Raw genomic sequence first — 27,847 nt, forward strand, 5'->3', positions numbered from 1 at the left:
GAGGCAACCATGCAAGGAACCAACCTACCCATCAGGAGCAATTACGGGTTCAGTATCTTGCTCAAGGACACTTCGACATGGTCACCGGGGTCGAGGATCAAACCAGCAACCCTTCGGTTGCTAGACGGCCACTCTACCCCTGAACCATGCCGCCCACAGCTAATGGGATCCATTTCATAAACAATAAACAATATTTGTACTTCATTACCTAAAGTTAATTTCCACTGTAACATTTGCGATATCCAATCTGGGAAAAAAAAGTCATAGGATCACCTCTTCCTCTCTATCTCACCTACCTGTCACTTTCTACATTTTTGTCTGTACCTGGGTGGAAAAAACAACATCCTAACTTATTTTGCAGTTTCTTCCACTGTGAACAAAATAACCCAATCCGATGAAATAAATAAGATAACCATGTAACATAGGTGGCAATATGATGTTCCCATTTTTGGAAATGTTGCGTAATGTCTGTGAAGACTCAACGGTTCTCCTCCGAGGGAAAGCTCACTGTCTGAGCTGAACATGTGAATTGTCAAATGTGTGTGTAGAATTACAGCAAGAGGTTGAAAAGAATGTATATCTTTTGATGCTAACAATTTGTTTGTTGTGGAATCATGCGAGACATTTATTTCTTCACTGTAATCAATGTGGTCATGTCTGAGGAGGATTTTCCACAGCTGCATTGTCTTTCCGGATGTTTCCCGCCAGTGCCAGCCCATTTCTGCCTCAACTCATCCAACAGTGACCCAATGTCAAACAAAAGGTTACAGCTGTGTCTTCAGATCCCCTCTCACAGTTCAAAGTCTTTTCCATAGTTGGCTGCAGATTTATTGTTGGAAGAAACGCCTTTAGACTTTCCGCTAAGTTATTTTTTATTTATTGTGATGCAACCTACTCTTTTTCATGTGACATCTATTATGCATTCATGTCATTTGTACCAATTGGAATACACCACCAGACACCTGCAAAACATTTATATCCGTCTTTTTTTTCCATTTTGCATTTATCTTCCCTTCTAATTTAATTCACCAAGAACATAGTATGGTTTTAGTAGGGCTTTGTTTTTGTCTGAAAAGCTGAGTGATCAGGTTTCACCACCGGCGCAGTAGTCAAGTGTTGGAGTTTCCCACTGGCTGCTGCTCTTTCAAAAGGAAACAACACAAAGTTGCAGTGACCTGTGCAGTAGAACGACAAAGCTCTCCTGCAGCCGATGACGTTCCAGTGATCATTGTGAGATTTAAAAATAAATAGGACCTCCATTAAAAATTGCAGATGAGCATTTATTATTAATAGCCAGGAATTGACACCTGTGCCCGGTTGACAACATTCAAACAGTCCAGTCAGATACATTTTGCTATGTCCTGGTAGAATACTGTTGTGGATTCAAATGTTCCATCATTCGATGTCATACATCTGGTCTTCTCCATAGATTTAATCCTTTTAACCTTGGTTTTCTAAATCTATGACACAACTTTGGAAAATATGTTGGGTTTTTTTGTGAGTCTGGAATAAAACAGATTTATTTACTTACTCACATTACTACACACTCCAGCTGTCACATAATTTATCCCATGAGATAGCCGGCAGCATGGGCAATCACACAGGTCCCTTGTGAAGAGTGTCTACATTCAGTGAGTGAGCTCTGAAATTACGCTCTCAGCCATACGGACGACCCAAATATACTCTGAACTTGTGAATTTAAAGTTTATCAAAGGGTCAGGTTTTACACATTATTGCATGAACATTCTATATTTATGTAAAGGCCTGACATCGCTGACGATCACAAACCAGACACAACTACATTGAGACAACGTGACCCTCTGTTATCAAAGAGTGAGGTGGTCAGAGAGATCTGCCAGTGTTGTGTTCAATAACACGTAGAGGAAGTCTGGTTAGTTCAACAGTTTAGTCTTTAATGCTCCAACACAGGCTGGCCTCTCATCATTAGCTGCAGGACACGTATCACAAAGAAAAAGGCACATCATGAAGCTTTTTCTTTTTCAATACAATTCTGGCAGTGTCGGCAACAGCAGGACAATACTTGTGCCAGTGGCTCAGGAATGGCAGTCACCTTGTATCATATTTGAAGTGATTTAATACAGAAATATATTGTGTAATCTACCCTGTTGCCAATTTTGACAAGTTCATTATCCCTTACCACCACCAGTTTCAGATAGAGGACTTACAAAGGCACAAAGCATCTTAATAAATATTTTGCACATACTATTCAAATAAAAAATATAATTATACAGAGCCAATATAAAATGACATAAACCTTAATAAACAGCTCTCGTAATGAGTACATATGTGGGCTTGTAAACAAAACAAACATCATCCTTCAGAGCAATTTTGTCTTTTTACAAAAAGACTGTTAATATGAGATTATTTACACCCTTTATTAGAATAATTAATAGTGCTATGTGCAAACATATAGGTTGGGAAAATACATATTTCAAAGGTTACACAGAAGTGTAAATGAAATAAACTGAAATAAACTTTTAGGGGAATGTTAGCTTTTTTGGTGAACTAGCTTATATAAGAAGATTAATACAAATTTTCTGTTTCGACTGTAAAAATAGAGCTTCAACTGCAAGCACTTAGGACATCTCAAAGACTGGAAACAGCAGTAGAAAGTGCTATTATGCCATTGTCTTATCTGCTTTGTTAAATTTGTATAATAAATACAACGGTAAAACTGGTCAAAGCAGTTGAGCCCATTGAGCCTGGGTCTGCTCGACGTTCCTGCCTGATAAAAGGAAGTTTTGGAGAATTAATGGGAGTAAATTCATAGAAGGAGTTGTTGTGGTGCTGGACCTGCTCGACTTGTCGTGAGATAACTTTGGTTGGGATTTGGCGCTATACAAATAAAACTTACTTGACTTGACTTAAAAGAAAAATAATTCCCCATTTTAAAGACTTTGTGAGCCGAACAATAAAAAATATTGGCTGTGAGCAACAATTTACTGACTGACAGAAGAGTCACAGCCCGCTGTTAGCTGCCTGAAGTGAAAAGCGTTGCCTTGTCTGCCCCTGCCTATTAACACTACGCTGTGAAGTTTTTTTAAGATAAACTTGTTATCAAATTTATCAAAAATGACTTCAAATTGATTATTGACCTTTAACATTGTTGGGGGGAATATTTTTCTCCAGAACCTAGCTAGTTTTTGTTTTTTTTCTAATTCCAATCTTTGTGCTGCACTGAGCGAATTGTCAGCTCGCTGCAAAATTAGAACCTCATGGCAATCATTCTTAACATTATTAATCCTCTTATCTATCTCTCTGCAAAAAAATACATTAAAACTTCCTTAATATGTTATTCCCGTTAGATCACTCGATGTTTATCTTTGATGTTATTTCCATTAACTTCATAAACGGTGTGTACACTCGAGGGCTGGTTCTTTTTCGAGGGGAGGAGGTGGACGACGTGGATTCCTTTGGACTTGAGTGTGTTTCTGTGTTTGTGTCTGCATCAACCTCGTCTCTGCTGGACTGAACCCGAGTCCCAGAAGCTTCAGATTCAGATGACTGGGAGGAGGAGACGGATACTGGAGGAACTGAGTTGCAGGACTCCAGGAAGCGGCTGTACTGAACAGGTGTGTACCGTAGTAGACTGGTCTCCAGCCTGCTGGGTGGAGGGTTATTAGGCTTGAATGTCCTTGGATGTGTTGGGGATGTCAGGTATAGGGAAGGGTGCTGGATGAGAGGTATAGGAGATGAAGCTTCTGATGCTGATGGAGGTTGTTTGGGTGATGACGGTTGAGTGGGTGAAGCTGGTTGTTTGGGTGATGACGGTTGAGTGGGTGAAGGTGGTTGTTTGGGTGATGACGGTTGAGTGGGTGAAGGAGGACTGATGGGGGATGATGGCTGTGTGGGTGAAGAAGATTGCGACAGTTCTTTGGGTGAGGGAAGTTGGAAGGGTGGTTGTCTATTTGAAGGAGGTTGCAAGGGAGGTGGCAGTTTTCTCGGTGGAGGAGGTTGCATGGAATGGGGATGAGATGGTTCACATTCAGCAATAGGTTCAAAATTACGCCATTTTGCTTCGCGGCTGTGGATGAACATTCAGACATCAGACCTCAAAGCTGCATCCAAGAGCACAATATATCTTACTAACAAAACACAGAATGGTTGCCTCATCTTTGCCTCTTACCTGGGGAGCAGATCACTGCCTACTCCAGTCTCCCCGGTGTCCATAATCTCTAGTGGCCTATTCTGTGTAGACATAAAATACTTCAGCTTGTCTTCTAATTCATTATTCTAGGAAAGGGAAACAGGAAACAACATTGTCAGCTCAGACACATGCAAAGAATGCAGTCACTTCACACATGAAAGTGCCTTGAAAGGTGCTGTGACACAAAGAAACCACGCAGATACCTTTTACTGAGAGTCAAGGATATCCAGCATTTAGCAACCCAGGAAATTGTTCATAGCAAAGCAGCAGATAACCACACTACACCGTAATGAAGCAACACAGGGAACGCAGCAGAGTTTCGTCTTACCTCACACTCCACGATTGCAATCCTGTCCAGCAGCTCTGAGATGAACATATCCTTCTGAGCAACTTGAGATCGCAGTGATTCGACCTGCGCAATTTCAGGAAGACGTTGACGATCATACAGGGATTGCTTTTTTTTCACTCTGCCTTTACTGGTTTCCACAGTTTGACAGAAGTGTTGTAATCACACATCTGTAAGGAGCTAACAAGCGAGACTTCTGAAGAAAATAATGTCATTTAGCGCTAAAATTACAGGGAAACTAAGCATGTAAAAGCTTGATTTAAACCAAAGTACCAATTTATCTCAAATACACATTTTTCTTTTCTTACAGACACATTTTTCAAAGGAACATTTTTTTGAAGGCTTTGACAAACATCAAATGCTCTTAGCTGGAATCAATCCTGGGATCTTGCAGTCATGTTGGTGTGTATCTTATCCAAAGGCTCCATATTTCCTTTATTTACACCGGCTCACATTGGGTTCTATGTACATTGTGTTCCACTTAATACATTCATGTTTTTATGTCTGCAAATAGATTTTTCTTTCAAGTGCAACCCTTGGTAAGTGACAATATTTGGTTTCTGGTTTCTGATGGGCAGAAGTAGTTAGTTAGCGATCACATTTAAGGGTACTTTGCTTCCATGCAGGTGAACAGTTCGTGTAAAGACCAAAAGAGTCGCTAATCAGCTAATCAGATCTTGGACCGGATATCCGCCATGGCTCCGCCAAAAAAAGGCCATTCCTCCTGGAGCCAATTCACAGCTGATGGGTTAAGAGCTTACCCATGACAGCTTGGCCGTCATTCTCCCCTCAACCACCACATCCACTGGGTCCAGGAGGCATCCCAGAACAGAGCCGGGCTTCTTCATCAGTTTGTCCAGTCTCTTCTTGTCTGCAGCTGCTATGCTGCTGCCCCAGCACACCACCCCATATGCTGATGCCACCACCGTATCGATGATATCATACTGTAGATACGGTGGTGGCATCAGCCATCTTTTCGAGAGAGGGGAATGACGGTCAAGCTGCCATCTCTGTTGAACACTGACTCTCACCCCATGCACAACACCCTGACAGCACTGGAGAGCTCCTTCAGTGACAGGCTCCTTCACCCTAAGTGTGTGAAGGAGAGGTTCCACAGATCCTTCCTACCCGCAGCTGTCAGACTGTACAACAAGCCCTGCTCCCAGTAACCACCCCGATCGGACCCTGGTAGGCCCTGGACAGTCTTTCGTGTGCAATATTTAACACTTGCTGTGCAATACTCATCACTGCACTGTGCAATTCCAACACGCTGCCCAACACTTAAGCTGCTAGTATTTATTGTAGTTGATTGTAGTTTATGGTAATGAATTATAGTGTATTTTAGTTTTTACTGTAGTTTATTGTAGATTCTGCTATTTATTGCTCTGTACTTTTTATGCTGCTACTTCTCTGTTTCTGCTGCTGTAACAGTGCCAATTTCCCCACTGAGGGATGAATAAAGCTTTATCTTATCTTATCTTATACTCTCACTGGAAAATGGTTTAACCTGTTACTTCAGCTGGCAAATGTAGGCCTTTCCATCCCCAGCCATTAGACATGAATTAAAATACACCTTCCTCACCTCCTCGATCATTCCTTTGACCTTCCTCTGCTGGCAGAACACCATATCGTTCAAGTGCCTGATTCTCTCACGGAGATCCACAGCTTCATTTTGCAGCTCTTTAGACCTTAAAACAACCAGTAACCAGTTAGAACATGCCACTACTGCAACCTGGACAAGACTGGCTGACTTTTTTTTTACTTTGGAAAGTATAGTTTACAAAACCTGAATTCTCGCGTATCTGCTTTTTACTCATCAACGATGGGAACATCCATGGATCCAACTCATTGACAGTAGAACAAATCAACGGTAGGAACTACAAGTAAAATTTTTAAAGTTTGCCTTGAGTTGGGAATGTTTTGTCAAATGTTGTCTCAGATTTCAGGAAAATTTGGGCCTACCCTGGGAAATTCATGAGCGAGTGACAGCTCAGTTACAACCCTTGCAAATGCGAGCTCGTTCTCGGTCAGTTGAGCCAGATAATCTCTTCCTGTGACTGAGTTCACATTCACCCTGGGTCAGCGCTGTCTCTCCAGGCCAGATGTGGGCCTTAGGAGGAGTACAGATACAGGCCAAACATTCATTGTTTCGTTTCTTTTTTTTTTTTTTTTTTGTGGATGTGTGTTTGGGTACCTTCGGGCAACAGTTGCATCAGTTGTGTCTGTCAGCTCCATCAAGCGCAGACGCTGTTCACATTCCTGTAGTTTCTGTTGAAGCTGACTCTTTTCCTGTGGAATTATAAATGTGTTAATTATGTGCAAGAAATCAATGTAGTGATATATTTTTGTGATATTTGCATGTGCCCCACCGTTCCCATGCAGTCCAGTAGGCGTTCAAGCTCACTAATCTTCTGATCCCTCTCAGCAATCTTGGCCTCTGCTGACCTGATGTTCCTCTCTGCTTCCTCCAGTCGTCTGATGTACTCATCGAGTTGGGCCTGTGCGGGTAAAAACATGCTCTTTATTATTTATTTTGTCTTGGATTCTTTTTATCACTTTCCTTCAGGATCTTTGTAAAATATATGACGTTACAAATTATCTGCAGTATCTTGGGAAATCTCACATCTGTCCTGTTCTTGTGACAGGATGGAGTGTGTGTTCTTTTGAGTCAGTAATGCTGACCTGGAGTTTTTCAATCTCCTCTCTGTGTTTCCGTTGCTCCTCACACAGCTTTTCCTCGTACTCCCTCTGTAGCGTTGCTGAGAGCTCCTGCAGCGCTCTACTATTGGCGTCCCGTGAAGACTCCACCTGGACAATGCACAAAGCAGTAAAAACTGATGACTTCACATGGTTCCATATTGACACGAAAATAAAAGGTGCAGATGCAGCTGATAAAATAATCTATTATAAATGTGCTGCCATAGAAGAGAAAAGAGGACAGTCGATGGTTTGAGTATGGAAATGATGTGTATCGTATGGTCAGTTGATCTCGACGGAAAAACACAGACAGCATTCTCCACACAAGCAGACGAGCTTGAGGCTCTTCACGTTTACCTCACTGGGACACTCTTATCTAGTCATATATTTTTTACTGCTGTGGGCCAGAGGCAGAACGTCTCAGGTTGTCTGAATGTCCGTCCCATTCTTGTTAATGTGAAATCTCAAGAAAACCACAAGGGGATTCCATCATATTCGGATGTTCTCTTGCGCTCGAGAACGAACCGAAAAAATTTTGACGGTCACAATTCAAAGGTCAAGGTGGGTAAACAGAGCCACCGGGAGAGTGTCACCTCTCATGAGTAAGTAAGAGTATTATAATACACAGTACTTATAAGCACTTCCCCGATTCGCAGAGGAATGAAGAAGCAAGCGGTAATTCTAGCTCCTCTTAGTAACATTCATTCATGAAAACATCAGTCTTTTGTTTTTTTAACTAAATTTATTATCCCTACATTTCTACCTCATAAAATGTTCTACTTATATGAGAATTATATTTCCATCACTATATTTCTACATAGGACAGGAGCTACTGAGACTTGAACATGATCAGGTGTACTAGAAATAGAACAGGACATCTAAAGTAGGGCATGACACAAATGTACAAACAATCACTTTGTATGTGCTGCATAACCGGGCCACCTCGCCCCATTAATGGCTCTTTGAGTGACTTGACTCACAGCCAGGTGGCGACTTTCTCCATTAATCTGTATGTGAAGTTTGGAAATCTGTGGGAACATGTGAGATTGCACTTTAACACAAACATATTTGGTGTTGTGGGATTACCTGTAGTCTCAGAGTCAGGTTTTCCGACTGTGCTGCAGCCAGCTCTCTCTCCTTGTCTAGGAGTTTCTCCTGTGTTTTCTCGCAGGTGCTCCGTAAACTCTTCACCTCCTCCCTCATGTCCACTCTGTCCTGACAGTTCTCCAGAAGGGATTTCTGCAAAGGAAACGTCTTTTGCTCATCAAGCTGATTTGTTCTGTGCTCGCAGGCAGCTGTCATGGGGGAGGTCTTCACAGGGTGCAGTGGCATTGATTTGTTACCTGCAGGCTGATGTTAGAAGATATAAGGGAGCTGTTCATCTGATCAAAACTCTCCATGGCTGCCGTGCGGATCCTCACCTCTGACTCTAGACTCCTCTGCTGGGAGTTGGCAGCCTGCAGAAACACACAGTTCACTGCTTTTCCCCATTTATTAATAGCCTCACAGATTCTTGGTGAGGGAGTTCTGAGGGGCTAGCTAGCAAGGGTGCTATTACCCTTATTTCCTGGGAAAGCTTCTGCATTGATTGCTGCATTCCTCCAAACTGCCCGTACATCCGCTCTCTCACCTTCTCCAGAGAATCTCTCACCTGTGCACAGATACAGAAATGTTATACACAGAGAAACTTCCCATAAGATGATGTGATGGCAAAACAGTGATGAGTTGTTGTAAACTGAGGCCCACATGCCTCCACTCACCTCCCTGATGTACCTCATTTCATCCCGAAGGTGACTGACTGTCCACTCTCGTGCCATCACTTCCTGCTGTCTGCCTGAGCCTGCCCTCTGCACCACGCCATACACTTTGGGTCCATGATGCTGCAGAGAGGTCTCTGGCACCCCATTGGTCATGTCACTGAGGTGCTGAGGGAGACAAGATCGCACCGGTCAGGTTTCTGTAGCCGCCCTCAACTTAGACGGTCAGTGTGTCTGTTTGTCTCCGCTTGTGTGTTCACACTTGCTGGATTTTGTCTGTGGATGGATGCACATGCCTGCATATGTGCACTTGTTCAGGGATTTCAAGCAATTTTGCTGCTGAGCTCTAGAAACAGGCGGTTGGGAACTGATGTCTAAAGAAGTGCAGGCTGTATAGAAGGTGTCACATTTCTGCAACCTAGTACATGAGCCGCTGCAATTTCTGCCTATTGTACCTCCAACAGCCGCGCGCCTGGTGAAAACAGATGCACAGCAGGGCTGCAGCAGCGCAGCTCCTCCAGCAGTCCAACAGTAAAGTAATAAACAAGAAGAATATTGACAGGCACAGAGACCTGAGCTTCAATTTCTCAACATTTTCAAATGCACCACAAAAAATTTATGTTTTGCCTGGAATGTAACTGCAGGGCTGCAACTGACCTACCTTTCTATAAGAAGAAGACGAAGAAGAAGAGTAGGAAGAGGAAGATGAAGAAAACAAAATAGAATCGTAAAAATCAGAAGAAATAGAATGTTCATAGGTAATAAAGCGGTGAAATTATAAAACACTGCATAAAAGTCAGTCAAAATAAATAAGTTTGAGTTTTTTTTCAATAAAAAGTAATTCTGATTTAAATGGTGCTTCTCACAGTTCTGTCTGTGGTCTACAGCGTCACATGCCACAGACAATAAAAACCTATCTGCTCCAGTTTGGAAAACTTATACCGACACATTTGAGGGATGGAATTCATCATAGTCATCAACAAGCATCTGTGCATGCTGAATATCCTCGGACAGCCTGCATTATTGATGACGGCCTTACATGTGCGTGCACAGACGAGTGTTTTACAGAAGGATGTCGGTGGCACTATTTGCTTTGTAGAGTCTTGGCCATTATTCATGCAGTGGATGCGACTGTCTACCTGCTTTGGTGACTCCCTGCCAGCTGGCCTCTCTCTTTGGATCAGCCCATTCCTCTTCTTCCATGCTCCATCTTTTTCTTCCACATCCTGCAGATAGAAACAACGCTAATATAGAACTGCTGAGGTGGATGATGTGGCTGTCAAAAAATGCTTGTGGTATCATTATATGCAACTGTTCCACTGCATCTATAATTTGTTATCAGCGACTGCTTCTGGTTACAACAATTTCAAAAACTTTTTTTGGGGGGGGGGGTATTTTTTTCCATCAATCTCTTCAAAATTTTTGTACTCAAATTAAACATTCAGTTCAGGATGGAACTGTTGCCCCGAGAAAGAGCCGTCAGTCTCCACATCGAGCAAAGATAAGAGTGAGGAAGACCGAAACAAAGACGCCAGTGTTGTCTCGTGGACAGAGCCGAGCCTCACATTTCTCCACTACTTAAACATGCTGCTGAGGAATGGGGGAGGCCTGCGAATGGGCGGATGTGAATTCCAGCTGATGAGTGGGGATACCAGCCGTCTCTGTGTTTTAACAAACACTGTAGCAGCTTCTCCGGTCCACTTTGAATTTTACAGTGTGAGTGTTTGACTACACTGGTGAGGTGATGTTTAGCTGGTTTTCTGCAGCCCTGTAATTTTGGCAGGAGCAACTGTGTGCAGAGGTTTTGTTGCATTGTCTTGCTCGCTGACTATAAGATAAACACGTAAAAACGACCGAAAGAGGCTTCTTTGAAATAATTATACGCCGGTGCATCGTCAAATGTTTTACTGCGTCATTTTTTTTGCGGCACAGGCAGTGACAGCTTGATCATGTGACTCGTTTGTGAGGGACTCAACTGATTAAATTAGCTCCTGACTTCTGACACAAACATGAACATTGTATTTGAAGTCCCAACACAAAGACTCTTTCATGCAGCTCACTGATTCGAAACACTTCGAAGGAACTTCCAGATATTGTGGCAATGAACAGCAATGCTGTAGAAGAAACTTTTCCATGTGGCATCTGTGTCTTCGTTGTGTGTGTGTGTCACGGTGCAGGTGTATTACATCTCATCGAGGCCTGAGTCGCTGGCTGGATCGTGGCCATGATGCATCAGGTTGCAGGACACACCCTTTCTAATTTAATAGTGATAGTGCTCCTGCATCAAGCAGGTGATACTTTTGTCACTAGCTTCCTACTTGATTGATTGCGTGTCTTTCCTTTTTTGTATTTTTTTCCGTCTCAAATTCAAGTGCAACTTGAATACTACTGGAGTAGCAGTACTGTGACTACATTACAACTTTCTAGAAAAGCTGGTAAGCTTAGTTAGTGAATAAATATGTGCTGACTGTTAAATCAACCCTTGTTTTGTAGGCTGCAGCATCAACAGCACAACATTGGATGCACATAATGTATGAGCAGGTTTTAGCACTTCAGTAAACTGACATGAGCGGAGCGTTCCAAGAAAAATGATCGTCCATTCTGCAGCCGCACAGTTATCATGAATGAGAAAGTCTTAGTTCAAGAGAGTCTGACAAACGCACTTTGCATTAAATTTCCAACAAAGTATTTCATAAAGGGCTCACTATTTTGTTACTGATTGTAAGTATTATTTCTGACATGTCAAACACATGATGATGAGCCTCAACATGAGATATTCTTGCATGAATTTGTTCTCACACACTCACTTTCGCCTTACAGACAGGAAGCAGAGCCTGATTGCTCTCTAACTCCTCGCTCCTGACATCTATTGTGTATGTCCTGTATGTGGCCATCACCCAGGTTTACAAAGACTTTACTGACACAACTACACAATGGAGCATGAAGATAGCCATCAAGGTTTGCTTCCTGTCCATAAGATTGACCTGAGGGCTGAAAGCATCCTATAGAGTGTAAGAATACATTCATGCATATGAACATTTCATAAATGTGTGCTGGAAAATGTCCTGACTCCTACAGGCACAGCGCAATTTTTTGAGTAGCACCTTTAAAACCATAAACGTCACTGCAGAAGCCACACGTGTTATGCTCCTCTCTGTGTTGACTCTTGACCGGACTGTCATCAGTTCCAATAGTCACGGTCACACCCTCCTAAGGGGAATCAGTCCCAGATTACAGCGGTGTGCTATCAGCCGAGAGTGCGGCGGTGTGGTAACCAGACGAACACCATACTCCCAGGACAAGGTTCACACAAAGCACAGAATCATGCTGCTGTCAGGATCCTGAACTGAACACTAAAGAAAAATGATACCAAAAAGCTTCCAAAGTGCTAAGAGCAGGTAGAGAATCCCACATGTTTCTAACGCCCTTGAACTCCTCAGATCCTTAAACAAATTAAGAGGCAGTGTCACCCTCAGTAAACAGCCTGCAGTCTGCGCTCGCAATCCCAACTCACGTGTTCACAACATGCAGCAGTGCACTGGGATAGAGTGTCAATGTGGACTTCAACAGGTTTAGCTGTTACGTAACACAGGTGACATCAAATATAGAGACAGCAAACATAGCACGAATATTTAGGAGATATTCAGTCGGTGTGAGCTTTGAAGAAAATGAGAAGCAGCTGTACAGGCATTATCTCTCTCTCTCTCTCTCGCTCTCTCTCTCTCTCTCGCTCTCTCTCTCTCTCTCACACACACACACACACACACACACACACACACACACACACACACACACACACCTACTACCTCCTGCCATGGTTGTATAACTGGTGCAGATCATAAAGGAAACATAAATCACAGTAGTTCCTCCATCTTTCTTTCTCGGTATTTGTATATGGTGAATTATCCCACGCCACCATTTTTAACTGTGCATGCTTCAGCTGAGTCAGATTCACTTCAACAACTTGAACAAATTTAGTTTAGTTGAACGCCTATAAATAAACTGCTACCTATCTAAATAGGGCTGTCAGGCAAGATTTATTGGCAGGGTGTACTGTGGCTAATTATAAAAATTTCAGGGAGGGAAGATAGATGACTTACAGCTTCTGAGTTTTTCGTTGTGGGTTCCTTGTGTCCATTATCTCCTGGGTGGAGGGTTAACCTGAGGCGTCTGATTCTCCTCTGTGCAAAACAAACACACAAGAGGCAAATAAATGATGCACTTAGAGCCAGTAACAGTTTGTGGTCATGAGGAAAGAGAACTGACTCAAAAACACACTGAGACTGAGGCATCATCATGTAATGTTGATAAACACATACCTCAATGCTCCTTACATTTATATAAATGCACCCATGCAATATAGTGGATGCTTTGTCTGAAATATGTTTATTCCAGTTATTTGCCTTTTTACCGCCCTTACAGCAGTAACATCTTCATATCGCACTTTCCTCATCTGCAAATAATTGGAACAAGTTAAAAGGCCGGTTGAGTACAAAGGCCTGTAACATCAGAGAGCTGTTCAAAGAAACATGACATCCCAGCTGCCTGCACGTTCAGATCCCATTACGTGCTCCTGAAAGTGAACACATCCTATAACAAACATGAACTTGGGGAAGATCCAGCAACTGAAAATGCCGGCAGAGTTACTGTACTGTATATGCACACCGATGAACTGAGTCTCCATGTGTACAGACAAGAGAGATGAGGCCACACAGTCAGAAGCAACAGGGACTCACAGAAGAGGGAGGGAAAACGGGGCTGTTTGCAAAACAGGGAGGAAGAGAGAGAGAGAGAGAGAGAGAGAGAGAGAGAGAGAAGGGGTGAGCCAGCCCGTGTCCTTGCTGTTCTGTAAGACTTCTTACCTCACTTGAAGACTCTGTAGAGTCTTCTGTTGTGGTTGTAGTGGTGGAAACTGTTCGTCCTGAACCGTAGCGAAGCATGTCTCCTCTTCTGTCCACTCCACGGCTCTCGTTCTCTCCCTCTCTGACCCTCCTCCCACCCTTCCTCTCACTCTCCTTCCTGAGTTCTGCTTAAACTCTCAGATCGACCATCTGCCCCCGGCTCCAGCCAGGCAATAGGAGGGTAATTCCACCCTGTCAGGCGAGGTGGTGGGAGTCCACAGGATCTGTGTGAATGACCAGGTGCAGTCCAGATCCACATGCAGCAACACAACTATATCATTGTCTGATACCAGCCCGACCGCTTCTCAATCCACCTGGCTGACAGGCTTGTCAGTCACACTCTCTCTCTCTCTCTCTCTCTCTCTCTCTCGCTCTCTCTCTCTCTCTCTCTCTCTCTCTCTCTCTCTCTCTCTCTCTCTCTCTCTCTCTGACGTTTTGTGTGTATGTATGTCTCTGTGTTCCCATCAGACCTGTCGGGCCACATTTCACCTGCCACACTGGTGTGTTCCTTCTGCCCTGAGAGCAAGTCTTTCACAGGGCGGGTCCTCTCACTTGGGCTGGGACAGGTGGAGCACCACGTATCACCGGGCCAGACTACAAGGAGAAGCAGGTACTCGGTGTTCACCTCCCTGGGTTCTAATAGTTCCATCCAGGCATAATCGCGAGGGTTATTCGCCTTAATAATGATCAAATAACAGTGGGATATATACTCTGCACCAATTTATCCTCATTTTAATAATGACACAAACTCATCTGTCAAATATCTTATCTCTCAGCCTGACAGGCAGGTCACATTACATGCAGTCACTCCCCTCTAATAGAAACTGGAGAGGGCTCAAGTTTACATACTTGAGGTGCCCAACAATAAGTTGTTCAAATGTACAGCGTATTCCAAAAATGACAACTTGTTCAAGAATGTCAAAATGTGAAAAGGAAAATTCTCCAAACAATATGGCCATATCTGCAGAAGTTAATAAGCAACCAGGCATCAAACATGGCGTTTCTTTGCTGTTGCAATCAGTGAGCAACTCACTCAGCTGGGCCGCCATCCAAATCCAATGTCATGAGGAAATCCTGTCACATTCTCATATGATATTCTTGTACATTCTGTTTTGGGGGTCAGGTGCAGGTCTTACGAGTACAACCAGATTTACACAGAGGTCAAAACAGAAAGCAAATATCAAACCAGCAGAAGATCAACATGCGTGAGATGAAAACACTGATTATTAGTGGTTCATTTACAGGTTACAGGTCAGTGCAGGTGCTTCACTCTCAAGTGTGAGCTTGAGCAAGATTCTGCTGTTGAAACCAAAAACAATATCTAGTGTCTGCGCTGAGGTTGGGAGATGAGGCGGCCTTGACAGAAGAGCATTAAAACAGTGGACGGACGACTGAGTGACTGCTGCACAATACTGCGGTGTTCCACACATGCACGGCAACCTAAACAAACAGAGACGTCAGCTCAGATCAGTGAGCCGTCGCCTCATGTTTGCGGAGGCTGGCTGGCAAACTTCTTTTAGGTTGGAGACTGATACACTGAAACAGACAGAGCTTCAAAATGATTTGAAGGAAATATCAGATTGCAAAATAATAATCTTCATGAGTTTCTACTCGCTAACCCTGACCCAAAAAGGGAATTTAGCATCAAGGACACATTAATTCTGATTGGTCCTGAGTCCAAAGATGCTTGATACTGGGGGTTTTGCTCCCGTCTTACTTTTTTATTCTTGCCGATATCCCATATGCAGAGGCAATTATGTATGTTAGCAATGGCTTGTAGAAAAACTAGATTAAATGATATTTACATTTGTGCATACTGAATAACACATAAATACATAGCTACTTATTGTATTGTTTCCTTCCTCCTTCCCAGGAGAAGAGACTCGATCAATAATGGCTGACACTAATCATGTGTGCAATGATTATTTTTGGCTGAACTGTCAGGATGTTTGCATCACAAAAAAGATAAAATAGTGAATGACCTTTATGCACATTTTTTTATAACACACTCACACACCATTCCACGCGGCCTCAGGCGAAGCCTGGCAACCAGACGACCTGCTCTTCCTCCTCAGCCACCAACGTGTTGAGTAATGTGTGCAGTGTTTTCATTTGAGCTGAGGTTAACAAATGTCAGACCAATCTGAACAGCCTCTTCCGTAGTAAAATGAAATAAGGGGCCGTAATCAGGTAATATGAAAGCAGCCTTAAACAAAATAAATGACTTTGTTCAGTTCAGTGGCGTCACTTCAAGAGGGTTTTTGATGTTTCTTTGTATTGCAGCATCCTAGTTGCCTCTTCAGAATAGTAATTACAGCGTAAATGCGTGAAATATGTCCTTTTTATGGTCTTTGCTGCTTTACTGTGTTTGGGATCAATAAACGTTTCCCACCTTTTTTATGTCCCTCTCCTGCTGTAGCTCATGCTTCAGTTATGACAAAATTCAATATGATGTAAAAAATATAAAAAACAGACCGACACTTATTTGATCCGGATTCATGGTTTCATTTTCTGGGGGTATTGTTTATGCATGTGCTAAAACTTCAAAAGAAAATACCCTGGAAACGAGCTGTCTTTGTAACTTTCATAGTAATGAATCAATAAAACTCTGTCAATGATGAGGAAGTTGAAGCACATGACAGTGGCTCCATGACAGTGGCTCCAAACACACAAACCCCGAAAGCAGGTTTATCCTGCTGTGCCGAGACATTGGTCGCCTTAGGAGTTTCTGTACTGAACTAGTTTACTCTGGTTGGTATTGTTTACAAAAAACACACTAAACTGCGTTGCTTTTGGTCTAAATATTAACAGCATGGTCACTAAATTTGGAGAATATTTTGAAATTGGACAGAAAAAAAAAGGTCCTGAACTCAAACAGGCTATTTATTTATTTATCCTTCCAAATCACTTTACTAAATTGAAGACACATGTGGGCCTAATCTGGAAAAACCCGATGGGGTCCAAATGTAATGAGCTGGGCTCAGATGTGGGTCATCTAAGGTCGACCTGTAGCTGAGTTTAGACAGCCACGCTCACCCTGAGTTCATGTCATCCTTCAAAGCCAAAACGGGGACATAGGAAGAATGAACCTGAGGACAGATGTTGGCCACATTTGACCCAAATACTAATTAGATCAGATATCATCACTCATAAAAGTTTTGCAAAACCATTTGAAAAGAAACTAAACGGGCTGCTGGAGTGGGCCACGCCCCCCCGTATGTCCTGCTCTGTCTGTAGAGGTCGAACGAGGGTGATGAGGTTTACACATTAACAAACATTAATCATTTAAAACATTAACTTTTAACACATCATTATGATAAAATGTCCCACATGACAGAATATCTTTACTAACGTTGATCACTTTTTTGCAGCATTTACCTCGGAACACATCTGAACTCGAACAATAAAGATTTTCCTGACCTCAAGATTATTCCTGTTTAATTTCATTTACTTCTCATGTTCTATCACCTTTGAGGAAATCACTTGGAACCAAAAGCAAACCATCATGGCCGCTAGGGGGCAGCATGGTGCTGTGATATTTTCACAAAAGTGATGACAAACTATTCTTATTAGTTATGTGCACTGGTCTGAACTGCCTGAGTTAAGACTTGCAAAACTTGTATTTTTACAACAGTGAAATGCAGAGCTCCGTGAGAGGACGGGGAACTTGTCATAACTAAATCTCTAAAGTCTCGAATGATCCCTCTGTGGCCTCCAAGACAACTTCCTCAGCTGTCTGCCTCTAATTCCACGGCAGTCACTCCGGTCAAAGTCACTCAAGCACATAAAGGAATCCCAAGAATGATCACCTTGTTAAGCATACACAACTTCTCCCTCTCCAGCTCCCCTTGGCTTGACACAGAAGAGAGATAGATAATACCGGGGCACTTGAAAGGTCGATTTGTTTGTTTCACACTGAAGAGCAACAAATGAAGGTCATGCCCTGTCAACAATGGCCAGTCAGCCAGTGAGAATAAAACACCCAAATCTATTCACCTCCTCTTCTGCTGTAGTCAGCGGTAGATTTGTCTTCAGACGGCACTGGTCCAACATACGCATATAAAAGCATATAAAAGCATCCACCACCTCCCCCTCCCTAGAAGAATTACTGTGTTATTGTCTTATTGTTGCTTTTGTGATGCTGTTACTTTTGTGTCTTTGTCCCGCAAACAAACCAGAAGGGTTTGCAATTAACACACTGATTTGAGAGCAAAACTCTTGACACTTCAAACAATAAGTACATCCATTTGTGATTAAAAATGTATTAATTAGAAGCCAACGTCTTTTTTGTTTGCAAATCCCTGTTGCTTACTGAAGTACAGAGTCTCATGAGAGGGCGGTGAAAGATGCATCACTCCTGAGATGTTCTTATGCGCAATCTTGTTCTTCCATACTCACCTGAGCCCTAAATTTAGTCGTACAGACAGGGAGCAAAGTCAGGTGGTTCGTTGTAACTCCTCACTCCTGACATCCACTGTGTAACTACAGTATCTGTGAGCCTGAGTGACAACACTCAGTTACAAGTGTTACACTGTAGACATCAGAAGCAACCTCTCGGCTTTGCTTCCTGTCTGTAAGACTAATTTGAGGGGCTAAAAAAGTCCTACATCTAAGAACTAATTAGTGCGGAATATTTAATGAACAAGGTTTTGTTTGAGTCTCTGTGCAGGGCCTCAAGAGTCAGAGACTCAGGATGAACTTAACTGTTGGATTTGGTTCTAAGATTTTTTTTGTTTTAGAACGTCCCAGGACAAGCTACATTTAATTTTCTAGGAGCACCATGCTCAGGTACAAGAGACATTTCTAAATATTCTTTGGATTGACTGTGCTGTGCAAAATAACTGCACATATTAAAATATTTTAAGCCCAAAATGTATTTAACTTGCAATAAAAGTTTTAATGTTGAGCTTTCCTTTTCAGTCACTTTTGTTTTAATTGCAAACCTAACACAACTCCATATATTCTTGAACAGAAAAATGAAATAAATCTGTACAAAAGAATCATTATTTACAGGAGTTGATTGCTGCTCTATGGCACCCAGCGAGTGGTTGTGGGGGGGCAAACAGGATGCACATGGCTCATGCACTCCAGCAGGAAAAATATGGAGCCCCTGAGCACAAAGTGAAAGATAAAGAGCTGCTATTGACACAGCTGGTTTGACCCTGCAGAGATTTTATCAGTGTGAGTGAAGTCAGTGCGTGGCGATCACTAAATGCTGTTCATCTTCAGTAATTTGCCCGGCAGAGTTCACAAGGAGAAACTGCACATGAAAAGACATGGAAGTGACTTATTTTTAATGTCAGCAGGATTTATGAGGATATAAATGTGTACAGAGGTAGAGGCAAGAATTAGTCATAGAGACGCTCTCCATCCACAGGCATCAGACTTACTTAGCAAAGAGTGCAAATCATCACAGTACAGCAAAAACTTTGATTGTCAGTTCATTCATCACTTAAAAAGGAAATAAAAGGAGGCCCTTAAATGTTTTTACAGGTACAGGAACTGTAGGCTTATACACAGCAGTACAATTCAACATGAGGCCAAGAACTAAGACGCACACCACATTCAGAATGAACAATCACCAGTGACAAAGTCAAATCAGAATGATTAGAGTATAAATCTGTGCTCTGAGATGATAGTGACTGAAACTGATCAGGTCCAAATTAAATCCGTTCATCAATACGTGACCATATGAAGCAGCAACCCTTACTAGTAGATGTTTAGGCAATACTGTAACGCCGTCATTCCGAGTAACGTGATGAAATTCCAACGAATGTCAGCTGATAGATAGATGGATTGCAGTTGATCAAATGATGTAAAACCATAGAAATCGATGTGTACACAGTCCCTCATTTATTGTTCCCTAGAAACCTTACTGAGCCAGGATTTTGAATATGTATAAAGATAAATAAATAAAAAAAAGAAGATCCTGGAACTGCTCATTTCATATATTCGGGTTTGATCTTCATTCTTTAAAAAATATATTTCATTAATTTGAACGATAAAAAAAACAATATCCAGATACTGTATGTAAATGAAACATATCTGATAGGTTACAAATGTAAGGTTAATAAGGTCATATTTTTCATAAAGGCAGTATTGGTAGTGTTGCTATACAGTTCATTAAAGAGTGTGTTTTCAAGTCTGCTAATTCTAGATTAATAAAATACACATCGACAAGAAGTGTGATCCACTTATAACAGAAGAACAGAACTGGCTCTTCGTGTGGGAATGTGGAATTACAGGCTACAACAGTATTTACATATGATTTCCATGAGACATCAAAGCCTCAGAGCTGCTCAAATAATACTGAATATATTTAATATGTCCAGGATAATAAAAAGAACTCAGTCAGTGTGGAATTCACTGAAACAAGTAATATTTCAAATCATAAGACTCATCGCGACATCTTGATGTTTCAGCGTGAGATCTACAGTTTTCCTCCACAAGCACATGATCGGATAACTGATCTGCAGTTGTTTGGTCGGACACTGATACATATAAAGCAGCTTTATCCTCCTTTACAAAGTGAAGGTGGACAAGATGTTGTCCTGGCTTGACGAGCGCTTGTAACCTGCCGATGAGCTGAAGTACGTTTCCCCGTCGGTGCTGATGTCATCATCGTCGTCATCATCCAGAGTGTTGAGCAGAGGAGCTGAAGAGCTCTTACGCCTGTGACAGACAGACCCGACACATTAAACATGATGTGGAGGATGTGTGTGCTTTGTTGTTAGGCTGTAGGAACGCTAGCTTACCTGATCTCACTCCGCAGTGTTTTGAGCTGACTCTGGAGCTGCTCGTTAGCTTCTTGCTGCTCGTCCAGGTCTCTCTGCAGCTTCTTCTTGCCGTGCTCCAGCCGGTCAATCTCCTCCTCAGCCTCGTCCATCTGCCTCTTCAGAGCCTTCAGTCGCAAATTCAACTTCAAGAAGGGAACAGCACATGGCAGATTAGTCAGATACTTTCTCCATGCTGCAAAATGCACATAGAGCTCTGTTATTCCATCAGTGATTGTGATGAACAAAGCATTACATACTTGGTCCTTTTGATCCTGCATCGAGTGATGCTCTTCCTCAACCTGCATCATCATCTCTTTCACCTTCCTCTCCAGCCTTCGGTTCGCCAGCTGCAGGTTGGCGCGCTCCCTGAAACACACAGCATCATCATACCGTCCAGGAAACACTTCAATTCTACATCTGGATGTGATGTTATCACAAGGGGCACTTAAGATGATTGATTCATGATCATCACAGTATGAACCAGGATATGCTCTTCTTCTGGGCTTCGGCCTCACCTCTCCTCCCCCTCCAGTCTCTCCTCCAGCTCCTGTATGCGGTCCTCCAGCTGGGCTACCAGGCCCTCCTTGTTGGACTTCTGGGAGCCCTCAAGATGAGCCACTCTGCTTTTCAGGTCTTTGTTCTACGAGAACAGTCATGGAGAGGAAGTAGTGAGATATATTTATATGGTCCAAGGATTCAAGTGGAAATGGTGTGAACTGATTGAAAATAGAAAGATGATAAGGAGACAAATGAATGAGATGATTCGGTGCTTTGGTCTGAGTTTGGAGGGTAACACTGTGTGTAGTTGTTTCCTCCAGACAGGAGAGTATGTACCTGTCTCTCCAGAGCCATCTTGTCACACTCCAGGTCCTGTCTGCTACCCCTCTCCTGCAGGAGTTCATTCCTCATCTGCTCCACCTGTCAAGCCGAGTCCAGACACTGTCATCACTGTGCTCCCACACAGTCTGATGACAATTATTATCAGGCACCGTCTGACGAACTCACCACAGAAACCCTACTGTAGTGCTCAGTGACTCAAAATACAAAACAATAGCACTGAAAGGGGCCAAAGTTAATTGGTCGGCTGGATTTTCTTGTTTGGCTTCATTCTACCTTTTGTGGAGATTTTCAAGTTGCCTCAGTGACAGTAGATAGTACAGAAAAGAACAATCTAGATGTAGTTTCAGGGGAGAGGATTCAGCAGAAGGCTTTCACACTGTTTTTTTTTTTTAAACTAGTATGTGTGAGATTGGCAGATATCCTTTTATGTGCTTTTTGCCCCTTTTAATTTCTTGTGCTTTTATTTTTTGCCTCATTTAATTTGACCAATCCACACCACTCTTAATGCAGTGTGATAAATATGAAGCAACATTACTGAAGTTCAGCATTAAAACTGGAAGCAGGATCAGTCACATTATGGAAGAACATCACACAAGAACTAATAATTTGTTTAAAAAGTGTAAGAGTTAGCAGCAATGTTTTTGCAACTTTGGGACAGAGTCAAGCTTGCAGTGCTTATGCTAGGCTAACTGCTGGTCTCATATTTAATGAGCAGACACGCCATCAATCTCCTACACTTTCTCATGTGAAGAATGTGTACTAATCCTTTGATATTATGATGTTCTGGATTCCTCGCTGAGTAAATGAACTTAGAAAGGCTTCAGCACATAAACATGAAAGCTAAGTTCAAAAGAAAGCGAGGCTGAAAAGCGATCGATACAGCGGTGATGGTTCTTTCTTTGTGAGGGGAGCTTAGAATCGGTGATATTTTATGCCAATTAGTGGGTGACAGTGGGCTGTTCTGATGAACGATGGCCCCTATAACTGGTGCAGCCAGCACAGTGCTTGAGGGAGCTGAATCAGCAGACTGGAACATACAGCGAAACTAATCTGCTTTGTGAGAGACGGCAGGAGAGGAGAGGGGAGATTACTCTCATTTAGACAGGAGAGGAGCACCTGGTGCCAGGAGAGACGCAGGTGTTCTTCCTGCTGCCGTTGCTGCAGCCCACCATCCCATAGCCATACATCCCCCTGCTGATATTACAACACACACGTGTGTGTGCAATTGCATGGGCAAACAAACCACGAGCACTCAACCTACTCCCCTCTCACTGCACAAAGCTCCAACGTTGCCATGACAACCAGCCTCAGCCTCTTGCTGAACCAATGCTACTTTGTCACAATGCCACTCTTTTCTCTCTGCCAGGAATTTTTAAAAAGGGAACATTTAAGGAGATTTAACTACTCGTCTCAACTACACTGAGTCTCTATTGATGTTGTCGTGCACTTCATTTAACATTTCAGTCCATGCCTGAGGATGTGTCAGTTCTAGCCTGAAAGGACCTTGAAACTTAGCCAAATCTTTCGAGCTACTAATGTAATAGTTGTCAACATAGTGGAGTCGGCCGAAGGAAGTTTTAAAGTACACTATGTAACTGTTACTTCAACAGCTTTCCTCTGATTAGTAAACTCTCTCCCAGCAACAAACAACTAATGCACTTTATCTAAATCTTAGTTCATAGAGCTTCAGTCAGCAGTTTTATCAGCCGGGAAGGAAAACCTAAGCGTTTGTCAGCTGTATGTAAAAACAAAACAAAAAAACAAACAAAAACAAAAACTGAGGTCAAGCTCAAGAACTGGATTTGTTCTTAAGATGAATATCCAAGTGAACCCCATAACCTAAAAACCTGAGACTTTCGGCAGTTTGCATATTTTGGCTTAAACGGTGCATTAAAAGGGTCTTTTGTGACTGATTCCAGAAAGCTGGACAGAGCAAGCTGGCAAGCTGCTACCTGAATGATTACACAAGATCATCTTACACAGCAAAAAACCTGTCCACTTCATCCAGACAAGAAATACTCCAAATTTCGAAGTGTAAACTTAACACACAACCTATGCAATAATAATGGATGGATAGACAGACTCAAAACAAAGCATTTTCAGAGGCCTGAAAGTTGTTGGAGGTCGAACGTGTTTCTTTCATGCAGAGATTAGTAGCCATGATGTTAGAGATGGAAGACAAAGCAACAGGACATCTGTATACTGTTAACAGCTTCAGATGGAACAGAGACACGTCTGTTTGAACTACAGCGATCATGGAAAGCAGGTCCAGGTGACCACTGATAATGAGAATGTGTTGAGTGTATGTGTGCGCGTGTGCGTGTCGTACCTGCTCTCTTCCTCGGTCTATCCTGTCCATAAGCTGGTCTCCACTCTGGCGCTCCTCATCCAGATCCAACTCCAGCTGAGCAATCCTGTCCTGCACAACCAAAAAGTCAGATCCATTAGGACACTGGGGGTCTACCAGGGTATTCAATGACCACCGTAAGGCCCTTTTCAACGTACCTCCATGAGTTTGACCTGTCGAGATTTATCCTCTTTGAATAGGGTGTTTGTCTTCATCTCTTCCTCCAGATCAAGAACTTTTTTTTCCAAAATTTTCTCCTTGAACACAGCCTCGTCTCGCTCCTGCTGACACTGCCGCAGGTCCGCCTCCCGCCGCGACACCTACAATGTAGGCATATTAACTTTAACACAAGTGGAAAAGTAGACAGGAGCACACAGATTAAGTTGATATATTTTATTAAAAGAATAACTCAACAACACCTGTGTCTTCAGAACTGATGCTGAGCAAAGGAACGGATTTAGGTTGATAATAGCTCATCTGACTGATAACAGTTTTAAAAATTGACCAATATCTGCTGACACCTGTAATATCATGCAACCCTAACTTATGTTAACACCTCCATAATGCAGTCATTCTTTTTTTTCTTTCACTTTGTGAGGGTGGTCCATTTCATTCAATGCAGTGAAGGTAGACTGAACAAAACAATATTTAAGCCTGCTGCTCATGAAATATTAGTGGAGAGCAATGACCAGAAATGTGTTGGTGCTTAGGAAAATTGTTTATTATGTGACAAATGAAGCAGGAAATGTTTCCCTCTGTGTTCATTCAGCAGCAGTGCCCCCCCACAGCTGGAAAAGTGCTCCCACAGCTTAATGCTAAGACATTAAAAATTAATTATCTGCCCTTATTTCTCAACCAGAACAAATATTAGGCCATTAGTGCAGAATTATTCCACATTTCATCATGTAAGTACTTGACTAAGGCCTAATGTAAAAAGTAAAGCTGAGCATACATCCAAGATTTGGTAATGAGGGGTAATCGCCTGTCCCCTCTCAGACCCTGAATACCTCCAAGCTACTCTGGAAATAAACCAGTTGCTGTTGTATCTTAATGAACCAGTGAGAAAGGAAATTTTAGTCTTAAATAATAGAGGAGAAGAATGCAAGCTTGCAAGCTTAGTGATTATCTGCCAAGTTCTCAAGGGTGGAGACTGGTGGGGCATTGGAGAGCAGCTGGAAAAGTGGACTCACTGGCCCAGTCCAGAGCAATCAGTTTCTCAGGAGAGGTGGAGGAGGTGGAGGATGTGACTCCAGCAAGCACAGCTTTCACAACAATGATATCACATCACTGACATCCTCCTCCCTCTTCCTGTGCAGCAGCTGGACAATGCTACATCAGTGTGGATGTGGACAGAAGAAAAGGAAGAACCTGGATGCTGACCTTGTCCTAGCTTATACTCTATCAGGAGCATCCCTATCAGTGAGCAGCAGCACACTCGTGTGAAGTAAAGGCCACAACTACTGACAACAGGAGATTCTTCTTCTCTAGAAGAGGACTTCGCAATATTTAATAGCACTGCGAGTCCTCAAAGTGTTGGACTTGAAAGGCCCCGAGAGGAGTTTTCATTCTAAACAGACGTGGGTTTGTTTACAGGGACTGTTGTTTCCTTAAGAACAAACAAACGTACAGAACACATTTCCTAACTCACAAAACTTTTGCAATGTGTTTTAATAATACTTTACAACATGTTGCAATCTTCTTCTCCCCCCTTCGTGCTTGGCACATCCCCTCCCCTGCTCAGACACATTACTTCTGACAGCTGGTCCCTCCCTCTGCAGTCACATCACATGTTAGTAGAACTCAAGACACTTATATTACTTCCTCTGGGACTGAAATGAGCAACAGAAATTATAAATTACATCTGAGTGACTTTTCACACATCAGAAATGTTTCACTGATGTGGGAAAAAAAAATCAAACTTGGATGCTGACATCTGTGATGTTATCTCCATTATGAGTGTGTTGCTTTAAACTGTTGTATACTCTTACTATATTTCACTGAACTATAAATTTATTTTGGGTGGTCGTAGTGACAGAGTTCTCGTCTGCCCTTCCTCATTAAATACATTTGATAAATAAATAAATGAACAACAGACCCTCCATTTTCCAACACAGATTATTTACATTCTTCCATTTAAACTTCCAACAAAAACATTCCACACTTTCTGAAGTGCAAAGATAAATGGCTCAAATGCAACCAATGCCGAGTAGTGCAGGGATGTTAAGTTGGAGCAACACAACAAAAGACAATGAAGGAGTTCCCCAAATTCCTCCTTTAATTCTGACAATTCTGCGATGACTTGACACATACCACTCTACAACACTACATTTGGATTTTGACACAGCAGCAAAAAGACATCCCGTCGCTCTATGAAAGGCGAGGAGGCTGTTGCTGGGAGGAGTTGAACTGGTTGATTCAGAACAATGCCTCATCTGCTGATCTGCATGGGAGCTCAGTTTGCCAGACTAATGATGGCCTTGATTTGACCACACTCTCACCATGAACGCAGTGTCAGCACTCTGAGACTGCCTGGTACATTAGCTGAAGTTGATTTGGAACCACCATACCTCTTCCTGCAGTGTTTTGGTGGCCAGTAGGAACTTGTCCAGCTCCTGCCCTCGCTCTTTCAGAAGCCTCTGCAGCTCGCTCAGCTCGCGACGGTTCTTCTCCTTGTAAATATCAATCTGCTCTTGCAGCTCCCGCGTGGACGACTGGGACGCCTCCACAATATCGTTCATCTGCAGGCAAAGAGAGGAGAAAAGGCCAAAGATGAGAAACTTCAGGAAAAATAAGAGAACTAAAGCAACAGAAATGTCATTAAATATGGATATCAAACATGACTCTTTCAAATTTAAATGACAAAAGTTAAATAAATAGAAAAGAAAGTATTCCTGTCCCTAACTTCACTGGTGAGGTTATTCTGGGCCAGTGACAGATTGTGCATCAAGCCTCTGATGAGGTTATAAAAGGATGCTCATCCCTCAACAGGTAGCGAGTTATTATGACAGCACTTCCATGTAAAGACGACAAAAAACATTTGATCTTTTTTCTAGCATTTTAAATACAGACAATAATACTTTAAATCATTTCTATGTTTTGCCAAGGTGAGAATGTCATGTCATGTCAACAACTGATATTTTTTTTATATACATATTTTTCTGTTTTCTTTTTTCAGATCAGGGGCCGTGTTAACCAACATACCTGGTACAAAGAAATAAGGAAGAATGTGACATTACAGTTAAGACAAGATCCTGGGGAAGATCAAATGTATTCACCAAGTATCGTCCCTCTTAGGAGAGCCACAAGAGTGAAACAAGCTTAAGAGGAAGGGAAGAGATAGGAGAAATATTCTGCCATGACAAAATAGATCATGTAGGGATGATGCTTGTAATCAGCCCTAATGGTTACACAATAATGACAGGAATCAAATCACAATGCACATTCATATAACTGACAACTGGAAAAATCCCACAGCGAATCAGAGATGGCCTTTGTCTGATTGCAGCATCTCAACTTGCGATGCAGTTCGTTTAGTTTCCACTGAATATCCACAACCACTGATATTACAACAAAAAACATTACAAATTTACCGGCATGGTTAACAAATCACTCAAATCTATGAACATGTGAATAAGCCACTGCACAAGCTGGCCAGTGTTTTCACACATTTCTTGGGCAAAGTTTCAATCAACAAAATAAATTTATTACACAGCTTCATTTTCTTCCTTTCAGTGGTGGTTTAACACTAGACTGAGACTCAAGTGCTAATGTGGGCGCTGCTCCGCTGGGGTGGATGTTACAAGCTCACCTCTCTCTGAAGTTTCTCCACTGTGCGGTCCAGCAGCCTCCTCTCATCCTCGATATCATTCTTCATGTTCTTGAACTGCTCCTTCTGGACCTTCTCCTCTTGTAGCCTCTCCTCCATCTCCTTGTGTTCACAGCTCAGTTTGGCAAAGTTCCTCTGTAGAAAGATGTTAAATATGTCAAACAGATAGATAATTTGGATATTTCTTAA

General features: G+C 42.4%; 2 protein-coding genes across 3 annotated transcripts in view; both read right to left on the reverse strand.

The window, feature by feature from the left end:
• Nucleotides 1-1,887: 1,887 nt before the first annotated feature.
• myzap (myocardial zonula adherens protein) lies at nt 1,888-14,361 on the reverse strand. Of its 2 annotated transcripts, none has more exons than XM_086183997.1 (14): nt 13,831-14,361; nt 13,069-13,149; nt 10,108-10,194; nt 8,972-9,136; nt 8,770-8,862; nt 8,555-8,668; nt 8,298-8,450; nt 7,197-7,322; nt 6,884-7,012; nt 6,709-6,803; nt 6,097-6,202; nt 4,497-4,580; nt 4,148-4,209; nt 1,888-4,045 (listed from the first exon to the last, which is right to left on the reverse strand). In XM_086183997.1, the coding sequence occupies exons 1-14, from the start codon at nt 13,906-13,908 to the stop codon at nt 3,328-3,330; spliced, it is 2,091 nt and encodes a 696-aa protein (XP_086040123.1). In that variant the 5' UTR covers nt 13,909-14,361; the 3' UTR covers nt 1,888-3,327. The 2 variants fall into 2 exon arrangements, with proteins under 2 accessions (XP_086040123.1, XP_086040114.1); XM_086183988.1 differs by having other exon boundaries at nt 4,148-4,254; nt 13,831-14,360.
• A 4,792-nt stretch (nt 14,362-19,153) lies between these two features.
• cgnl1 (cingulin-like 1) overlaps nt 19,154-27,847 on the reverse strand; it is a 28,688-nt gene continuing 19,994 nt past the window's right edge. Inside the window, exons 11-19 of the mRNA XM_086184010.1 lie at nt 27,641-27,793; nt 26,400-26,570; nt 23,991-24,152; nt 23,815-23,904; nt 21,480-21,563; nt 21,161-21,285; nt 20,903-21,011; nt 20,625-20,788; nt 19,154-20,541 (exon numbers count right to left, since the gene is read on the reverse strand). Of these exons, the coding sequence (XP_086040136.1) occupies nt 20,391-20,541; nt 20,625-20,788; nt 20,903-21,011; nt 21,161-21,285; nt 21,480-21,563; nt 23,815-23,904; nt 23,991-24,152; nt 26,400-26,570; nt 27,641-27,793 (1,209 nt within the window). The 3' untranslated portion in view covers nt 19,154-20,390. The remainder of the gene's footprint in view (nt 20,542-20,624; nt 20,789-20,902; nt 21,012-21,160; nt 21,286-21,479; nt 21,564-23,814; nt 23,905-23,990; nt 24,153-26,399; nt 26,571-27,640; nt 27,794-27,847) is intronic.

The sequence above is a fragment of the Aulostomus chinensis genome, chromosome 2 (assembly GCF_037954235.1).
Source record: "Aulostomus chinensis isolate RoL2024-O1b breed Wild chromosome 2, RoL_Achi_v1.0, whole genome shotgun sequence".
Lineage (NCBI taxonomy): Eukaryota > Metazoa > Chordata > Actinopteri > Syngnathiformes > Aulostomidae > Aulostomus > Aulostomus chinensis.

Excerpts from the sequence above, each read along its gene's own strand:
- myzap (XM_086183988.1), bottom strand. The coding sequence starts at position 13,908 with ATGCTTCGCTACGGTTCAGGACGAACAGTTTCCACCACTACAACCACA. Across the intron at positions 13,150-13,830 it reads CTACAGAGTCTTCAAGTGAG|AGGAGAATCAGACGCCTCAG; the intron begins GTAAGAAGTCTT and ends TGTTTTGCACAG. Across the intron at positions 7,013-7,196 it reads AGGAGATTGAAAAACTCCAG|GCCCAACTCGATGAGTACAT; the intron begins GTCAGCATTACT and ends TTACCCGCACAG.